The sequence below is a fragment of the Pleurodeles waltl genome, chromosome 1_1 (assembly GCF_031143425.1).
Source record: "Pleurodeles waltl isolate 20211129_DDA chromosome 1_1, aPleWal1.hap1.20221129, whole genome shotgun sequence".
Classification (NCBI taxonomy): domain Eukaryota; kingdom Metazoa; phylum Chordata; class Amphibia; order Caudata; family Salamandridae; genus Pleurodeles; species Pleurodeles waltl.
In genome coordinates, this window is record NC_090436.1 from 54,009,606 (window position 1) to 54,028,029 (window position 18,424).

An 18,424-nucleotide genomic window follows, 5' to 3' on the forward strand; every position below is an offset into this window, starting at 1 on the left:
AAAGGAGAGGATACTCAAGAGGGGTCCTAATCTTTAGGAGCAAAAAACCTCACACACCCAAAAGGGTGTCATGCTTCATCATCGGAGTTGCTCCTCGTCAGACTGGCGCTGCAATGTCTGACGGGCACCACCCCGAATGGGGGGGCTCTTTGCCGGAGATCTTTATCAATGATGATGCCACAACCCTACATAAGAGTGTGAAGGAAGGAGATCAATAGAAGGAGGTTTAAGATTGACTCTCTAAACCTGAAGTGAGTAATCTATTTATTAGTCTAAACGAGGATCAGAGGCCAAGATTAAAAAATAGTCACAGGACTGAAACAGAGGTAACGGTCAATCACTCTCTAACGAAAAAGAACCGAGGGTGGGGAACTTCCAAGCCATCCCTCGTCAGGGTCAACATGTTTCGCGTCTCTAGTGGCCCATATGGGTCCAGTGACGCTTCTTCAGGACCAGTTGACTATATGTATCTCCTATTCATAAACAACGTGGATAGTTACAACCTAAAATTGTCAGTACAAACATATCCAATCACTTACACTAGTATAGGAAGGAACTATTATTCCTAACTGTCGCCCGTCCCCCTTAAGGAGCGCGCTACATGGGACAACATGGACCAGTAGTCAGGTGCAAAACTATTTAGTTGTTGGTGCTCCTGAATGCGGGCAACCTACCCGGGTCCGCGTCTCCCGTATTGAGGACAGTAACTAATGGGTGTTGATCTATTCAAAAACAATCCTCTCTGCCCTAGACAGAAGAGAAAAAAATATTCACTGCTCGCACAGCAGTCAGAATATATTTTTCAATTACTGGATAATATTGTTTTGGGTTTTTCAGATGCAAATCCTAAAGTTCTTTCTTACCATAGCCCCCTGTTCTATGTCACTGGCAAATTAATAGGTTTTATTGAAAGGTTGAAGAGAAGTGATTTACTGTTCTTGATGAATGGTTTGACTGGCAAAATCCTGCATGAACTGTGGGTATCATTTGAGTAATGTAAAAAATGACTTAACTCGTCTTCTGGGGGTGTAGCTTGGGTAATCGCGTCAACCAGGGCAGGAAGAGGAGAAATTAATCGACTGGAAATAGGCAACCATGGTACTCAGCTTGTTCACTCCAAAGCTCGTTTCTTCTAAATAGCATGGTACCCGCTTCAATAAGTATACACAAAACCTTTTCCAACCAACCTTTTTCAAAAATTAACAACTTGCCTTAGAGTGCGACCACTCCACCCACACCTCTGAAAAGCTTGCATAGTAATCTTTGAAAAAGATGTTGTTGAGGTCAGTTAAAAAGGCACGCAACAGAACTGGAGTAACACATCAGTTACAATAAAAGCAGTGAGGTGATGATATTCTGGAGTCAATACGATCACATATCAAGTTTAGAAAAGGTTTGGCTACTGATAGTTCAATGAGTAAATCCTCAATGTGAGGGAAATTAGTTTTATCCAACTGTTGGAAAATGTATTTTTTTTGTGTGGTCACTCCCAACTTAGAGGCAGGATGACAGGAAAGAGCTCTATTTTTAAGTGCTAAGTAAGTCACCCTTGAGTATCCCTTGTAGCCTACAAGGTAGGGTGCCGGGTGCTTAAAAGAGGAAAATGTACGAAATTATGGTTGATGTGTTCTCACAGTGTCTAGCTGTCAGGAGTCAGCAAAGTATCTGGGTGTTGAATACCACTACAAGAAGATCTGTGAGGCATATTCTTTTGGCTGTGGTAAACCGGTCTTTGGTGGCGGGCACCACCGCTTCATTTGTGCCGGTGGTTTCTGGTGCTCAGCACCGGCACATATTTCATGAGCCGGACTATACATTTTTTCTCCCTCTCTTGGAATTACTGATACCTGTTCAAAAAAAATATTCCTAGCTGGGTGACTGTCCGGTATGACTCCACAGACTGGCCCACCCTGGTGTAGGCACAATGAATGTGATGTCATTTTGCTTTGTTGTCACGACCCTGGTCAATTACTAATAATGGTTTTCTCTAATTTATTTCTCAGAGGGCCTGCTTAATGCAGTGTGTCTAAGCCCCTGGTTGGATAACTGTAGCGGGGGGCTGGCTCATCGTTGAACTGTGCTAGGCAGGCTGTGAAAGCACAGGCGCAGGCCAGATTTGGCGGGGAGGCCCTGTGAGAAATAAATGAAAGTGCAGTCTTTGCGCTCGTCTTGCTGCCTAGCCCAGTATACAGTACTGGACATAAAACTGCCCTTGATGTGTCATAGTCATGACCCACTGTGCCGCGCCACTACCCTCCTTTTGGCAGTTTGCAGGACTATTTCAGCCATTGCATGCTCACCAGTTGCATAGCCGCATGAATCTTGCAGAATATGGGGATGTTTTACTCCCTATTCGAGTAGACGTGCTGTGCTCTTGGGAGTGATGTTGGAATCTTTTCAATTGTTTAAATGGCTTTTGGCAGTGTTCTCTGTGTTCATTTTAAGTCTGTTCATTAGTTTTAGTGTGGTCATTTTGAGTGATGCGAGGAATGTAGCTAGGCGGACAACTGGAAAAAGTGGCGGCAACCACCAAAGGAAGATTTTGAGCACCGTGACTTAATCTTTTACAAGTTAAGCACTGCTGGGCACCATAAGTAGCAGGCTAACCTTGGTCAGAGGTGGGATTTACTTGTCCCAACAGGCAGCTGCACTATTTGAAAAATATGAGGGCCTTGCAACTTTCTCTGTTGGAATGGTGTTTGCTTCCTGTACAGTTCACTAACCCTTTCTTGTCTCCCAGATCAGTTACTTTTCCCATCTGCTGTTCTTAAGTTACCCAAATGTTTTGCCTGGCATGCTGACTTGCTCCTTGGGTTATGTTTAGGCTTTGTGGTTTTATTGTGCTTTTCCCTGTTCCCTTCCCTTTTCAGAAGAGTCCTGATCCGTCACTGATTCTCACACTTACAAGCTTCGAACTGTTTGGCTTAGGTTTTCTGTGGCTCAACATTTCAAAGCAAGTTAGTATATTTTTTGTTATTTTTTCATTGTGAATGTTTTTTTACTTTTCACCAGTACTTTCCCATGCAGGTGTATCCTCTGATTAGTGAGCTGTTCTGTTACCATAGAGCCTCAGGGTATAACCGTGCTGCGAAAAGAGAAGTAACACCTTAGAGCTGTGCTAAAGCAGACATGAGCTCGCTGTGCAGTGCTCTCTTTCTCTCTCAGTCCCGTTCCCCTTTCCCTCTGCTGTTTGACTTTGTTTGCTGTATCTTCTTTGGTACAAATGGAGTCATATCCGCGGAGTGTGGATTGTCATCAGATCTTGTCAGATGGGGGTGTGGCCTGGACTACTAAAATGGTGGCTGAAAATTAACAGAGCTCCGTACCTCCTGCTTCATATTCTGTAGGGGTCTGAGAGTGGTTTAATCACAGCAGAGACAGGGTAGTCTTTGCCGTAATCAGATGTATGGTCCGCCCACATATACATTTGACGGGTGGCCAATTTTCTTGGTGCCTTTGCAACAGAGTATCTATTCCACCAAGATATAAATCAGGCCCTAAGTCCCAGAGTAAATATTTTTGCCAGGCAATGGCACACAAAGTACTTGGCTGGTGAGACGGTGTGAAATTTGATATTTCCTACTTGTAGCTGTTTGCCAAAACCAACGGTGTCATGGCTAATATGGCTTTAGTTAGCTGGGCTTTGGAAACAGGCTGAAACTCTTCAGTAGTGGCATTTATGCAGGCAAAGAAATCAGGTTAAAAAAATGTAAATTTTTATATGTTTAATCAGGGCTTGAATTTTTATAATGGAAATAATTGTCCAACTTGTGGCACACATCAGAGAAAGGGGCAATAGTGATTTGTATTAACCATGCTCTTAAATTGCTTTCACAATTTTAAACAGTTCTTTCCATAAATTACGGGCTCTTGTCAGAGGAGCAGAAAAAATTGTTTCTTTGCTTCTTTTATTTTTCTAAAATACACTTGGGCCTTTTCTCAGAATTTATATCTTCAATATTTCTTCAAACGTATGCGTCAGATGACACAGTTCGAGTTTAAGATTTGACAGTTCAGGGGAAATACAAGGGTTATTTTTCTTTTGGCTCAGCAAAGTATGGTGTAGGCAGAGTTCTCCATACTTTTCAGTATGAGTTCCACAATATATATTTTACAAAATATTTGTGGCGCAAAAAAAAAAGTTTAATAAATTAATTACTAACATTTTAATATATGTGCCTTAGCAAATCATAAGAAGGGAGTAAGTCTGGAATACATGCTACATAATCTTACCATGAATGTTTGATAATTCAGATGGCAACACTAGAACATTATGGGGGTGATTCTAAGTCTGGCGGGCGGCGGAGGCCGCCCGCCAGACTTCCCCCCTCCAGAATACCGCACCGCGGTCGGAAGACCGCTGCGGTTATTCTGTGTTTTACACTGGGCTGGCGGGCGACCGCCAAAAGGCCGCCCGCCAGCCCAGTGTAAAACTACCTTCCCGCGAGGACGCCGGCTCAGAATTGAGCCGGCGGAGTGGGAAGGTGCGACGGGTGCAGTTGCACCCGTCGCAAATTTCAGTGTCTGCAAAGCAGACACTGAAATTCTTTTTGGGGCCCTCTTACGGGGGCCCCTGCAGTGCCCATGCCATTAGCATGGGCACTGCAGGGGCCCCCAGGGGCCCCGCGACACCCCATACCGCCATCCTGTTCCTGGCGGGAGACCCGCCAGGAACAGGATGGCGGTATGGGGTGTTAGAATCCCCATGGCGGCGCAGCGAGCTGCGCCGCCATGGAGGATTCAATGGGGCAGCGGACCGCCGGTTTTCCTCTTCTGACCGCGGCCGAACCGCCGCGGTCAGAATGCCCTGCGGGGCACCGCCAGCCTGTCGGCGGTGCTCCCGCCGACCCTGGCCCCGGCGGTCATACAGAATGACCCCCTATGTCTATGAGAGAAATGTAAACTTGCAAACAGTCTGATCAAGAAAGAAAATCATCACGTGTCCCAAGGCGGGTCTCATAAATACTCTCTATTTATTCTGCAAAGAACTGAAAATACATATCAAATATAGTTACCTAGCTTCTCCTACTTCTTATGTGGTGGTGGCAAAACAGATAAAGAATTGCTGCCTATGCTTGTATCAGTGCAATCTAGTGTGTCTCCCTAACAAGTGCTTTTTTTTGAGGGTCGGCACTTATTTTTCTGCCTCAAGCATTTACTGCGAGCAAAAGACACATATTTGAAAAATGGAGGAAGAGAAAAATGAAAAGCAGTCACAAAGGGAGAAAGCAGAAAACTGCAAGAGTGAGCTGAAGGGACTGGGAGTTCTCCTCCTATCTTTCCATCTGATACATTTGTTCACATGGCACCTCCAATTTCAACAGATACATACCACTGGCTGAGACCCACAGGATTCCAATACTGGCATTTGCCATCTACAACCTATACATGGGGCGGCTTGGTGTTCTAATCACTGATAATGGCATCAAGATTTATCAATACGCAGATGATACATCATTCTACTTGAAAGTCTCTGCTTCACACATCCAATACCTCAAACACTGCCTGCACATCATCTAGATATGGATGTCTAGCACCTACCTGAAGCTCAGTCCAACTAAGACAGAATTCCTGTTATTTACCAAGAACAACAAAGAAGAAACAGTGCAAATCTTGCTCAGTGACATGGAATTTGATAGCTTCTAACCCCAACTTTCATTGAAAGTCACTTGGATTCATCCTGGACAACAACCTGGCCCTCAAGAAACACATTGCCAAAAACCAAAGGCTGCCTGGTATCAACTTTCTTTTCTAAAGGAAGTGAAACATTTTTTTGCCAGAATACTACTTCAGACCTGCTTTTCAAGCCCTTGTACTCTTGCATCAGGATGGAGACAACACCCTGCTCCATAGCCTCCCGGGCACAACGCTGGCACCTCATAAGGGCATGCTTACATGCCACGGCACGGCACGTCTCATCCATGGCCTGTAGACAAAACATCATTTTACCCACGGAACCCGCCTGCGCCAGCTGCATCATTTACAAAGACACCTCAACTAGCACCCACGCTTGTCTTGCAGATGAGCTTACCATTTCTGTTGGTTCTTGGCACACCCACAGCCAGAGCACCATCAGACTGTAGAATAAGAAGTGTAGTAAAAAACAAGGCAGCAGGCCTTTTCCATCTATGTACCTAGTATCTGGAAAAACAACCCTGTATCCATCAGGACTGCACCAGTGTTGCTCTAATTCAGGAACGAGTTGAAGACTCACCTCTTTAAAGAAGACTACATCACAATTCATTAACTATCCACATCCCACAGCTACTCCTCCTATCGCTCTTTGTATGCTTTTCTTTGAGTCTTTGAACCTGTGTTGCACAAAACCCCAGAATCAAGCCATCATTTTGTGACACCTATCTAACTGTAGAAGCAGAGCCAGAACAATTTGTTGGATGGGTGTATTGGCTGACCACAGACATCACCGGAAGAAAGTGCCTTGACTGAGCTTTCCACACAACTGATGTATATTTTGAGGTATTTGTACTTTACAGAACAAGCACCCTGCTGCCTTTTGGCTAGGTTCATGCTATAGCGATACCATATACAGTCATTCATATATACATACACAGATTCATATGTGGCCAAGCTGATACTCCACCACTTCTCTCAGAACACAGTACCCCGCCTAGATTCACTCTGATTGTATGCCTTCAGTCCTGTACAATCTAGTCTTTCCTTTGAGCAAGGCTTTAGCTATACAAGTGCCATATATTTAAATACATACATACAGAGCGCTATGTGCAATCTTAGCCTGACGCTGGCATAGAATGCTGTGATCTACCAACACTTATCAAGCAGCTGATGTTATTGATATACTCAGCTGACGTCTAGCTTTGAGAACTACAGCACCCATTGAAATATGAGAGTATCTCATCTAGGTTGAGTGTGGGCTGTATCACTTTTTTAGATTAATATGTTGCCTAGCCTCATATCTATGCACAGTCGTATTCTAATTAGTTTCGGTATTTGGTGATCACTATAACAGAGGCTTTATTCTATGAAGTTCTCTTCTTCTAACTGCTGCAGATCCTCCTTTACCTGGTGGTGAAGGTGGAAGGGATGGAGTCTTTGCTGTCAATGGTTGCACAAACTCTTTTAAATGAAGTATTATCCTCTTGTTCTTTAGGCACGTCAAGTTCGAGAGATTTATCTCAATTTGTCAATGATGTTCTCCATCCGGTATCTATCCATAGTCACGGAGACTGTAATGTCCCTCTACTGTGGTGCAGGTGAGTAGTGGCCTGGTCTCAAGTTCTGTGATGAATCCCTTTGGCAGCATCGCCATGCTGCCCTGAAACATGCTCCATAGTGGAAAGGGAATTTTCAATCGGCACAAAGAGGTAGGGTTTTAGCCTCATTAACAGATTAACAACTACGGTGTTCACCATAGCTGTCAAGTCTATCTGTATGGAGATGCTTAAGCTGTGAATGTGGATTTTGCACTTGGGATGTGATGTATACTTTTGGTGCCCATTCCTCATCCTTTGGCTTCTGCATCCTGGTGGGCAGAGAGTCTCCTCACTGGGCTTTGCTGTTCACATTTCCTACCTTCTTCTTGGCTGTCTTTTCATTTGCCTTCCATTATTTTCTGCATGGCAGAAATAGTTCACCTGGCCACAGGGTGAGCACTTTCTCACTCAGCTGAACAGCACCCTTTAAGTACCAAACCTTCTCTGCATTACCCCCACCCCCTGGCCTCTCTCTTAATCCCTCAGGGATGCCATCCGTGGTCTCTAGACTGCACGGGCACTGAGATGTTCCCTCATCGCCAGCTGTAGGGGTGTGATGCAAGAAGTATAGCAAGAAAGTTAGAGTAGGGGTCTTTCTTCATGTTGGTGGGCCTTGCTGTCCCCTTAAAGGTACCCTGATCCATCAGTTAATACCACACACTGCATCTCAGTTTGGTCTTCCTGCTGAAGTGCAAGAGGGCTGCTCTATGGGTGCATTTTGAACAATGCAGGCCGAGTGCATCCTTCACTTTAACAATTGTGTTTGTCATCCATGTTCAGCATCACAAAAAGAAGGAAAATGTAACACACTGGGGAGGATGAAGGAGTGAGAGTTCCATGGATGCATGGGCATTGTGAACGTCTTAGTTTGCCAGCTCCAGCGGGGGGCGGGGCTCTTTATGGGCCTCTTCTGTCTGCAACTCAGAAGACAAAATCTGATAAATGACTCTATGAAGGAATACGGTGTCAGAAGAAGAGCAAGGGGGAGCAAAGAAGAACAAAAGATGGGTTAACAGAAAAGAAAAAGAAGGAAATAATAATGAATATAAGGACAGGCGAAAGGAATGAGGGAAGGATGGAGTTATGAGTAGGTGGATGGGTGGGTGGGTGAATGTTTGCGCAGATGAGTGAATGTATCAAAAATGACTGAATGGATAGGTGATAGTTGAAAGGATGGCAGAGAAAATGGATGGATAGGTGGATGGACATGTGAAAGGTTGGTAGAGTAAACGGATGGATGTATAGGTGAGTGGACAGGTGAAAGGTTGGCAGAGATTAGGGATGGATGGCATAGTGAATGGATTGATGGACTAGGAAAGGCCTGAATGATGGATAAAAAAATGAATGGATGCCAGACTGTAAAGATGAAATACTGGATATCAGTGGGTGGATGGAAAGGTGACGTGATTAATTGATAGATGCTTGGACAGAAGAGACAAGGGAACTCTTAAAGGGAGGGGTCGATTCTTTTGCTTCATTTGATTTGTGCCATGAGAGCTTTTATTTCAGTGGGGGTGGGTAATTTCAGTTTCTGGCTACTCCCTTGCATGGATGATGAGATCTTCTGAACCGAGACCAATACTTTCAGAACAAGAAGCCAGGCGTCTTATGTACTAGAATATGACCATTACCTTCTCGACTTTCTTCAGACACAGTGCTCTGGCAGTGAAGCCAGCCCTTGAAAATTCTGTTTTCAGCTGCACCTGGAAGGGACCATACGTGTTCTCTCCATTATCAGGCCAAAAGTGAGGATATGTCTGTGCAGAGAACAGGAAAATAGCCTTAGTGAAATGATCCATTCTTGAACAGACTACAAGCAAGCAGATAAAAAGAAGCAAGGTGTAAGAACTAGACTAGGAAACATGCGTTTACACTTGTATGTGAATTTTTTACCTCAGTTTACACAGCTACCTAGATATCTTTGTGAATCCATCCTTTGTTTCAATACATGACATTATCTCAGAGCTATACTCTCGAGGATCCGTTTTACACAAGGTTGTCTAATTGTCTTCATAGTGGGGGATTGGTACCAGATTTTCTGGATAGCCACATGACCTAACGTGCATAAAATGGACCTGATTCATAAAAAGTGTGTAAACTTGCCTTCACACATTTCCTGCACCCCTGAACATACTTCTTAAGGATTCACAAAACGTTACAGGAGAATGCCTTGAAAGCTGCACCACTCACAGGTTCCAAATGTACACCTGGTCAAGTTTTGTAAATTGCATTTTGGTAACAGGCACATCTGTTTGATCAAACCATCCTCAAGAAGTCTGGGGGTGTTTTAGTCCATTTTTCCACCGGGGTAAGGGATTTTCTCCAGCCCCTGGCATAAAAAAAACCTCCCATCATTCAAGGAGGGAATGGGTTTGAGGGAAGTTTGTGAATGGCCACAAACGATCATGTTTGTAAATATTCAGAAATCGAAAAACACTTCCCATATTTTGTGAATACACTGCACTCGCAAATCCAGCCATTTTCCCCACGTAACATATATTGACAAACACAAATACTTTTGTGAATTTGGCTCAGTGCATCTGAATGGGGACCATTTACAGAGCATGTGGTCATTCTGAAAATCTAGCCTGGATTCCATCCATCTCGATGATTGTATTGTGGACACTCCCCTCTCTCTGGATTGGCCCTTTCTTGTGTGGCACGGTACAAACGAACCAATCCAATGAACATCTGCTCCACCAGCACTCACCTCGTCGAGGTCCTCTATTCGGTTCATCATCACGACAGCTGTGCATTTATAATCCCAGACTAGACTCCAGAAATCAGCTAAGGTGTCACTCAGTGGTAATTGGGTCACGATGAAGTGATCTTTGTCGTACGACTGCAGGAGAAAAAACAGAGAAAAAATCGAGAAAGAAGAGGTGGAACTTTCACTTTAGGAAACGGAAGGAAGCAATGCATGCATTTAGCTTACATTCGAAGGACAACTGAGCGCATTGGTATAGCACTAAATCCCACAAGCAAGAAATACTTTTGTGACACCTATCTAACAGTAGAAGTAGTGCTGAATAATTTTTCAGAATGGGAGTGTTGCCACAGGCATCACCTGCGGTAACTTCCTTGCCTCTCCTTCCCACACAACTGATGTATATTTTGGGTTATTTGTACTTTACTTTATAGGAGAAACATTTCTTTTTTATATGTCTGTTAGAAGACCTCTGGTGCTCTGTGGCCCTCTTTCACCTGCACCCGAGCATGTCTCAGTACTTAATACGCAGAATACTCTCTCTCTTAGCCAGGCGGGGTTACCTATAGTGAGACAGCTGGTACTTGAAGGAACAGTAAATGCTTCAGGACTAATGATTAAAGGCATCTTTATTGTCAATTCTCCCTCTGAACACCATCAAGGTTATATGGGAGGTGACAACAAAAGATGTGAGTAGCAGACCATCCAACCAATATGTCTCCTCTGAGCAGATCTCCCCAGCTCTCCAGACCCCTTCCCTCGAGCACCATCCCTCCTCTTGCGATGGCCATCTATTTTGTAACCACTCGCCCTCTTTATATCGTGCACTATTATTGTTTTGTGGCTGGATTTGCTCTTTTTAAGTCTCACACATTCCTTAGTTCTAAACTTTAGTTTCCTCTGAATCTCAGTGTCCACTCTGGTTGCGGAGCCTGCTGTCGCAGCTCTGAGCAAAGACGGTACAACAAAGAGTACAAAAGTACACGGTATTCATTGCTTGGATCACCAATAGATCTTTATTCGGGAATTCCAGTGATAAACTGCCATGGTTACCGAATAAGCGGTTCATATTCCATTGCAACTAGTGCTCATCTTGCATAGGACTGACGTATATTCTGTCCTTGGAAGCACATCTACCAGTTTTCCCAGGCCCATGCGTGTTAATGCCATCATAAAACTAGGACTGTAAGTCCCAGAATTCAAAAGAAAACACCTGGATTGGAGCAGCTCATCACACATGGACCAGGTAAAATGGGCGATTATGCTCAAGCTTCCCTCAAGAAGTAAATTCAGAAATGTATAGGATTTATTCTGCAGACAGTATGTGCTAATTCTCCCAGGAGTTGACATGAGTACTCTGTTTTCACCTATTGAGTCTAGGAAGCCACCCACAGTGATTAGTTCAAAGAAAAAGTAAAACACCACTGATCAGTTCTTCATCTCCAAAACAGACATCACACGCTCAGAAAAAGGAAAATAACTGACAACTCTCCTGTCCCTATCAATGGCCTCTCCAAATGTGTCCGCGTTGGAGACCTGAGGTGAGAATTAGCCCCAAACTGTCACGAGGGAAACATGCACCTATTCAAAATGGCCGAACTTTCAGTGTGTGTAAATCTCCTCACGCCTCACGCGTGCGGGTACTCCTGGAGGGATCAGCGGTAAACTGTGGTGAACACCAATGGCAGTAATAACGGCTCCCGCAGCCCCCGCGGTGCGGGGGGTAGAGGGGTAGAGGGGTAGAGCCCAAGGGGGACCCCCTCAGCACAGTACACTGTGCATGGGCGGCAGGCCCCTGACTGGGCCCTGTGGGAGTGCGGGGGCAGCCCCATCCAGGTACTTTGCAGGTTTCCTTACGCCACTGGTGAATACCCATAGATTCACAAGTATTCACAAACATTTTGCAAGACGTTTTTTACCCTGAATATGATATGAGGAGGAGGATCATTTTATCCATCAAGATAATACCTCCCTCACGGAGAATCAAAAATAAAATATAAATTTTACTCCGAAAATCCACTTATGCTTTCAATCTTGCAGAGTAGAAATGTTTATTTACGTAAATACTTAATGAATTATATGATAGTTACAGCTTTTTATGTGTTCATTTGGAATTATTTGAATTTCAGAAAAATGTGTTATTTAGGTAAACTGCAGGTGTACGATTGTAAGTGTAAACTTTTGCTTTCCTACTCGGACCTTGTGAAACAAACTTGCATATCCTCTAAATACGGTCTCTGTAAATGCCACCAAGCATGAAAAATTAAATTAGATGAAAATAAAGTTTTATAAGAGGTCAAGTGGTAGGCAGACACTTGTCTTTGGGGAACAAATCGAGTGACTGCTCCTCCGTATCGGCAGAGGAGCGTTGCATCCTGCCAGCAGCGGCAGCTGCTAAACCTTTTAAAGAAAGCGATAATGAACTATGTTTATTATCGTTTTCTTTAAAAGGGATGGGGCCACAGATGACGTGCACTGAGGGGGAGTGCTCAGAGCGCATGTGTGTTTGGTGGCTGGCAGTTTTGGGCCGGCCAAATGCGCTGAAGGCTGTGTTGCTGGGCTGGAAAGAGTCTGCTCAGACTCCAAGTCTGCTCAGCCAGGGCGCTCCCAGCCAACCCTGATGCTGCTTTGGGCAGCGTCTGGATTGGCCGCAGGGCAGGCTGGGAGCCTGTGTCTGTGCAGCCAGAAGGGAAGAGGAGCGGAGCAGTGCGGGAGCGCGCTGGAAAAGGTAATCGTTGTTTTAAAAAAAAAAATGAATTGAATTTTAAGTGTCCCCTACCGCTACTGAACAAATCACACTGGCTATATAAACCACAACAGATATACCTTTCCAGGTGTTGCTCTGTAAAGATGCTTACACATACCGTGATGATTTCAGTATATGAAAGCTCCCCATACTAGCTGTGTAACCTGGCACAACGTGCGGTCAGCTCCATTTCTAAAAGATATTATGGAGCAGAGACCTGTCCAGCAGGACTTGGAACAGATAAGAAGTAGAAATTCCAGAAGCACACATCGCAACACCAAACCCCTAGTATTACACCGTTGTGTGACACCCATTCGTGTAGGAGAAGGTGACCCTGGACACATCCGTTCTGATGGACATGGTGTCTGTTCTGTGGGGGTGCTCCTCAGGTTCAGAGGGATGAAGGGGGCCGCGCCTTCCAAACCAGACACTGAATATACTAGCAGTTTTTGCAATGTGTCTATTGCCTTGTTATATTTTTAAGTTGGTGGATGTTTACAAACATTTTTTATGATATATTGTTTAAGGTGCATATCATTTGAATAAAGTCCAATACTTTATAGTATAGTGTCAAATATGGTGTAGTGGGTGTATAAAAAAAGGCTTTTATTTGTCACACTGTGCTTCCTTTTTTATTGTGAGAAGTATCTTTGAATTAAACCGTTTCTTTCAACAGGTTTACATCCACAAATTGCATGCAAAAATTTGCAACCTGTTATAACCCTTAAAATCCTACATGAATAACTGACCTCCCATCACTTATGTTTTTTTGAAGCAACCTCTGCTATTTTCTACCTTCACTCTCCCTCATCTGTATACACATTACTCTAAAAATCTCTTACCTACCTGCCTTAACGCTCTTTGGAAACCATAACAATATTAATTCCAGCTAGAAACTGTGCCTCACATAGCCCCTTCTATTAATCACATCAAACAAAACAAGCCCCCACAAAGAATGCAAACCTAACCCCAATACCCAATTGACTGACCACTACCTAGGCTCTTGGTAGCATTATATCCACTGTAAAGCGCTTCAACACCTCGTCAGGGGTAGTAAGGTCTATACAAATACAATTTATTATTATATATTGGAACCCAACCCGATTAGAAATTAAGCCAAAGTATGAGGCAGTCCATCAGCTTGGAATAGTAAATCAAAGGTCTGTGTTACACCAGTGCCTGGGGGAACACAGTCCCTGTACAGAAAGTTTGATATTCATATATGCATCAGTCAAGTTAGAGGGTTGTGGACAGTCTGAACTGTACAGTGTACAGGAAACAGGCAGCTCTTCAGGTCCTTTAAAGGCTAACACCCTCTTCAGCCATTGTTCCCTGGATAACAGAGGCCTGCTGATGAAGGCAGCGGGGAGTGGCATCAGATGAATTGAGTGTCCTCCTATAAGCTGTTCTTGAAATGCTCATTACTGAACTTGATGTGATAGCATGCTAATAAACAATGCTTTCTAAAAGGCACAAACAACAAGCTTCTTCAAATATACAAAGTGATTAGTATATTTACTCTTAAATGGGTACTAAGTAATGACATTAGTTAAATTAAAGTGGTTGTCACCTTATCCTACATTGGCCCTTTGTTTCATATTCCATTTGATAGAATACTCAGCCATTTGAGGTGCTTAACTTGCAAAAGAATAAGTGCCGGCCTGCATCCAGCTCTATTGAACGTCGGGGTTGCCCAATACCAAGGCTGTGTGGTCTTGAATGCACTGCAGGCCTCATTGGTCCTCCACCAGACCCTTTCTGCCTCTTTCTCTCACTATGGCAGCTTCATCACACCTTTCTCTCTTAGTGACCTTTTTTCCGCCTTTCTCTTCCTCATTATTTCCTTTTTTGTGTTTTTCTCCACCCTGCTCTGGGTCAAGGAAAATGCATGCGGGTCCCCAAAAACCAGTGCTGGTTGTCCCCACCTGCAACCACTGGCACAAATTAAGCACTGACTTATGAAATCCAAGTAGTTTTGTCAGAGGTCTTCCTTCTTCACTCTGCAGACCAGACTTACAGTTTTATTTTAGTATAAGTAATACTACACAGCCATATCTGTATTACCAATATTATATCGCCTGATAATAAAAACTCCATTCAAAATATATTGAGACTCACATCCACAAAGACTGCGTTGATGTAGCCTGGTGACCCGTCATGCTCCAGAACAGACATCAGAACTGGGCGATAGATATCAGCTAGAGCGGATATGAGAGAGTAAGGGAACCAAATGATAAATAGATTAGATGTTTGTAGTTAAACAAATGGATACTCTTTAATTGTGGTTCATCATCCACTGACTGCAGGACAGGGGGACACACACTTCATGTACACCTAGTTATGACTTGGAGTTTCCTCAGTCATGACTTCTTGCACACACTCAGAAAGCTTTATACAATAACATGGCCCGCCTTTGCACTTCATATGACATCGCACATGATATAATTATAAGTGACAACATTATAAGTGACAACACTGATAACAGCACCTGTGACACCACCATTGACATCAATTATTCAACCATAACACACACCTCCTGTTGCTCTGTGTTTGACATAACACATGATCTCATAAGGGACATCATTGACATTACTTATGTCATCACTGATGACTTCACTGCTTGTTGGTTTTGTATAAAGAGTTAGTGGAAGTCTTGATTTAAGGCTTGTATTTTGTGTTCTCTCTCTCCATTTATTAGATCTTGTTATTTTCTTTTTTATTAAATAGCAATTTCTTTCTGCTTTGTTCTGCTATGTTTTTTTCTTTGCATATCCATATTGTAAACTGAATAATATATAACTAAATGAGCAGAGAGTACCGGATCATTTATTACTATTGTTGAAGGTGGGGTAGAGCTATGACTCAGGGGAGGAAAAACTAGGGTGAGTTATAATGGATCCATTGCAAATATTGCGTTAAATAATATCCTTGATAAAAAATATTGTGTCTAAAATATTGTTTTCCACAATATCATGTACCTATACTTATAATGTTAAGTACCAAAATATCAGGAAAAATATTGTTGACAATAATATTGTCCAAAAATATTTAAAAAAAACAATTTTCTAATATAGATGTTAAAATAGTAAATGTTAAATATTTGAATATATAAATGTGATATAATGCAAGCTAAATAAATTATATAGATATATATATAAATACTTACAAAAGCAGTTAAACCAAGAATATTAACTAAAATTAATAGAATAACTAAAACTCATTAAATAATTGAAAATTAGATTTTGATTGCTGAAAACAATATTGAAAATAAGGATATTCTTAAAAAGGATTTGATTTATCGAAACATTGATATTCAATACAACTATATTCTATATCACAATATTTTTTTTCCAATATTGCCGATATTTCGGACTCTATATTTTGCCCAGATACCAGCGTTGATAGCCTGTTACTCCCAGATGAATTCAGAAAGCCTGCATATGGGCTTCCCTACCATTACCAAGTAAGTTTTATGTTGAGGTGAGTTCTTTACATGGACATGTATGCACAGTGTATACAATTACCCATACACACATACACATAGTGCAACCATAATCTTGATCTCAAGTCAAAGTTTAGGCCTTAATCATTTATACATTTACAGACATTGTAAAACATTGAGATTGATATTCTTTAACATACAAGAACAAGTATGAAAATGTTCAAAAACAAAGGGAGATCAAACAGCTTGAAATGAAAACCCCACTAATTGTGTGGATATATCCTACTGTCTTCTACCTGCATGTGATGCTTCAGAGTCCTTTGTGATAAAGAAGGAACTTTTTTTGGTATTTTATTGCTTTCAATACATTATATATACATAAAGTGGGTTTTGGGTCAGTCCCTTTCTCATGACTTGTTGGTGTTCTTGTCTATCTCACTTTCCTACTTCAGATCTATTGCTTTCCCCCCATGTTCTTGTGTTTGTCCCACCAGGAGTATTTTGGTTTCACTGTGTCTTAAATGGCTGTGGAATGCTTCTACTGCTGACATCCAGCCTGTGTGTGAGGGGCTATTTTGGCCCCTTTCACTATTTGCTCCCATATCCACCTTTTTGCCCCTATCTCTCTTTTTACGTAAACCTCCTCCCCTTTAACACTGTGAGAAAACAGGGCTGATTGTAGAGGCCCCCTAACTTTTTGCCCTAATTTTTCACTTTTTGCTGGTGTTTTCCTGACTCTGATGGTGCCCTGGGTACTGCTAACAAGACCCACGGCCTGTGCTCTGTGTAAAATCAGTATATAAATTAGGCTAATAATAATTGGCTAAGTCAACCTATCTACAAGTCCCTAGTATATACTAGGTCATGTAGGTTTAGGGACCCCATTGTAGGTAGTGCACCCATGGGTGCACTGCTGAGGTGGCCAGTGTCATTTTAAAGGCAGGCCTGCCTTACTTGCTGCTTTTAAATGAAAGTTACATGCAAATTCGACTTTAGAAATAAAAGTAGTTCCGAAGCCTTAAACTACCTTATTTTTACATTAAAGTCAACCCTAAGGTGTGCCCTATGTGGTGAGGTAAAACAGCCAAATTGGTTTTCCCTCATTGTAGTGAATGGCCTACATAGGTTAGAATGGGGAGACTTTATTTGAATTTTAAAAGTCCCCATAAGTAACAGATACAACAAGTTTGGTATCACATTAATTGTCATACTAAATCCCACAACTTGCAGTTGTGGGATTTAATATAACTTACTCAGGTAAGGAGTTTTAAACTTTACCTGAAAAGTTGCCAACTTCAGCCATGCAGTTTTGTTGCTGCTTTTCTCTGATTGGCCAGCCTCTGGTAGCATGGCCAGGCTGCCTTGATGAGGTGTGAAGTGGCCTGGCTCAACACAGAGATGTGCCTGGGGGAGGAGATCTCCCCTGGGCAGATGGGGAAGCAGGAATGGGGAGGACTGCCAAACTGGTCTTCAAAGGCAGGAAAGGACATTTGGAGCAACCCAGTAACACCGTCACATCCTGCAAACCCAGACAATTAGGTGCCCCCTTGATTAGATTAGGAGAGGGCAGGAGAGGGGTGTGTTTAGGATTTTTAGCCACACCAAAAGAACCTTAAGTTTGGAGAACTTTTGGAAAAAACTCCATAGAGGGACCGACCCGCTGTGGCAACTCTAGCCGGCTTACCTCAACTGCGATCCGGCCTAGCTTGCAGGTTCCTCCCAGTGAAGAAAATCTCCAAAAAAGTGACTAAGTCCGAACGTAGGAAGTTACCGGGACCTCCCAGGCAGTGTATCCGAAGAGGGCTCCAAGGACGTTGGATCAAGACACAGGTTTGCCCCGGTCAAAGGATTTTCACCTTGAAAAAACGACTAAGTCTGAAGGTAAAAACCTCCACTGAGGGCTCCTGCGATGCGTATCTGAGGAAGAGTTCCAGGAGGTCAGATTGGACTGGCAGGTTCATCCCACTGAAGAAAATCTCCAGAAAAATTAATAAGTCCTAAGGTAAATTTTGACCGAGGCCTTCTGCGGGCTGTACCCGAGCCGGGCTCCATCGCGGTTGGCCTTAAACTTTGACTTTGCCCCGGTCGAGGTGCGACCAGATGACCAGATTGGCGCTTTTTGTTTCTATGCGCTAGAAAGCATTAATTCTTTAAAAATTCATATCTCCGGTTCCCCTTATCCGATTTTATTCGATTTGGTGTCATTTTAAAGCTAAATATATTTCCTATTTTTGTAAATTGATTTTGGATTTTTTAATTGTTTCCTGTGTTTTATTTAATTACTGTTGGTGATAGTT

The 18,424-nt window shown here is 42.9% G+C and overlaps 1 protein-coding gene across 1 annotated transcript in view; it reads right to left on the reverse strand.

Moving 5' to 3' along the window:
* LOC138262044 (receptor-type tyrosine-protein phosphatase mu-like) overlaps window positions 1–18,424 on the reverse strand; it is a 306,256-nt gene that overhangs the window by 38,423 nt on the left and 249,409 nt on the right. Inside the window, exons 18-20 of the mRNA XM_069211767.1 lie at window positions 14,804–14,883; window positions 9,943–10,074; window positions 8,864–8,989 (exon numbers count right to left, since the gene is read on the reverse strand). Coding sequence (XP_069067868.1) covers window positions 8,864–8,989; window positions 9,943–10,074; window positions 14,804–14,883 — 338 coding nt within the window. The remainder of the gene's footprint in view (window positions 1–8,863; window positions 8,990–9,942; window positions 10,075–14,803; window positions 14,884–18,424) is intronic.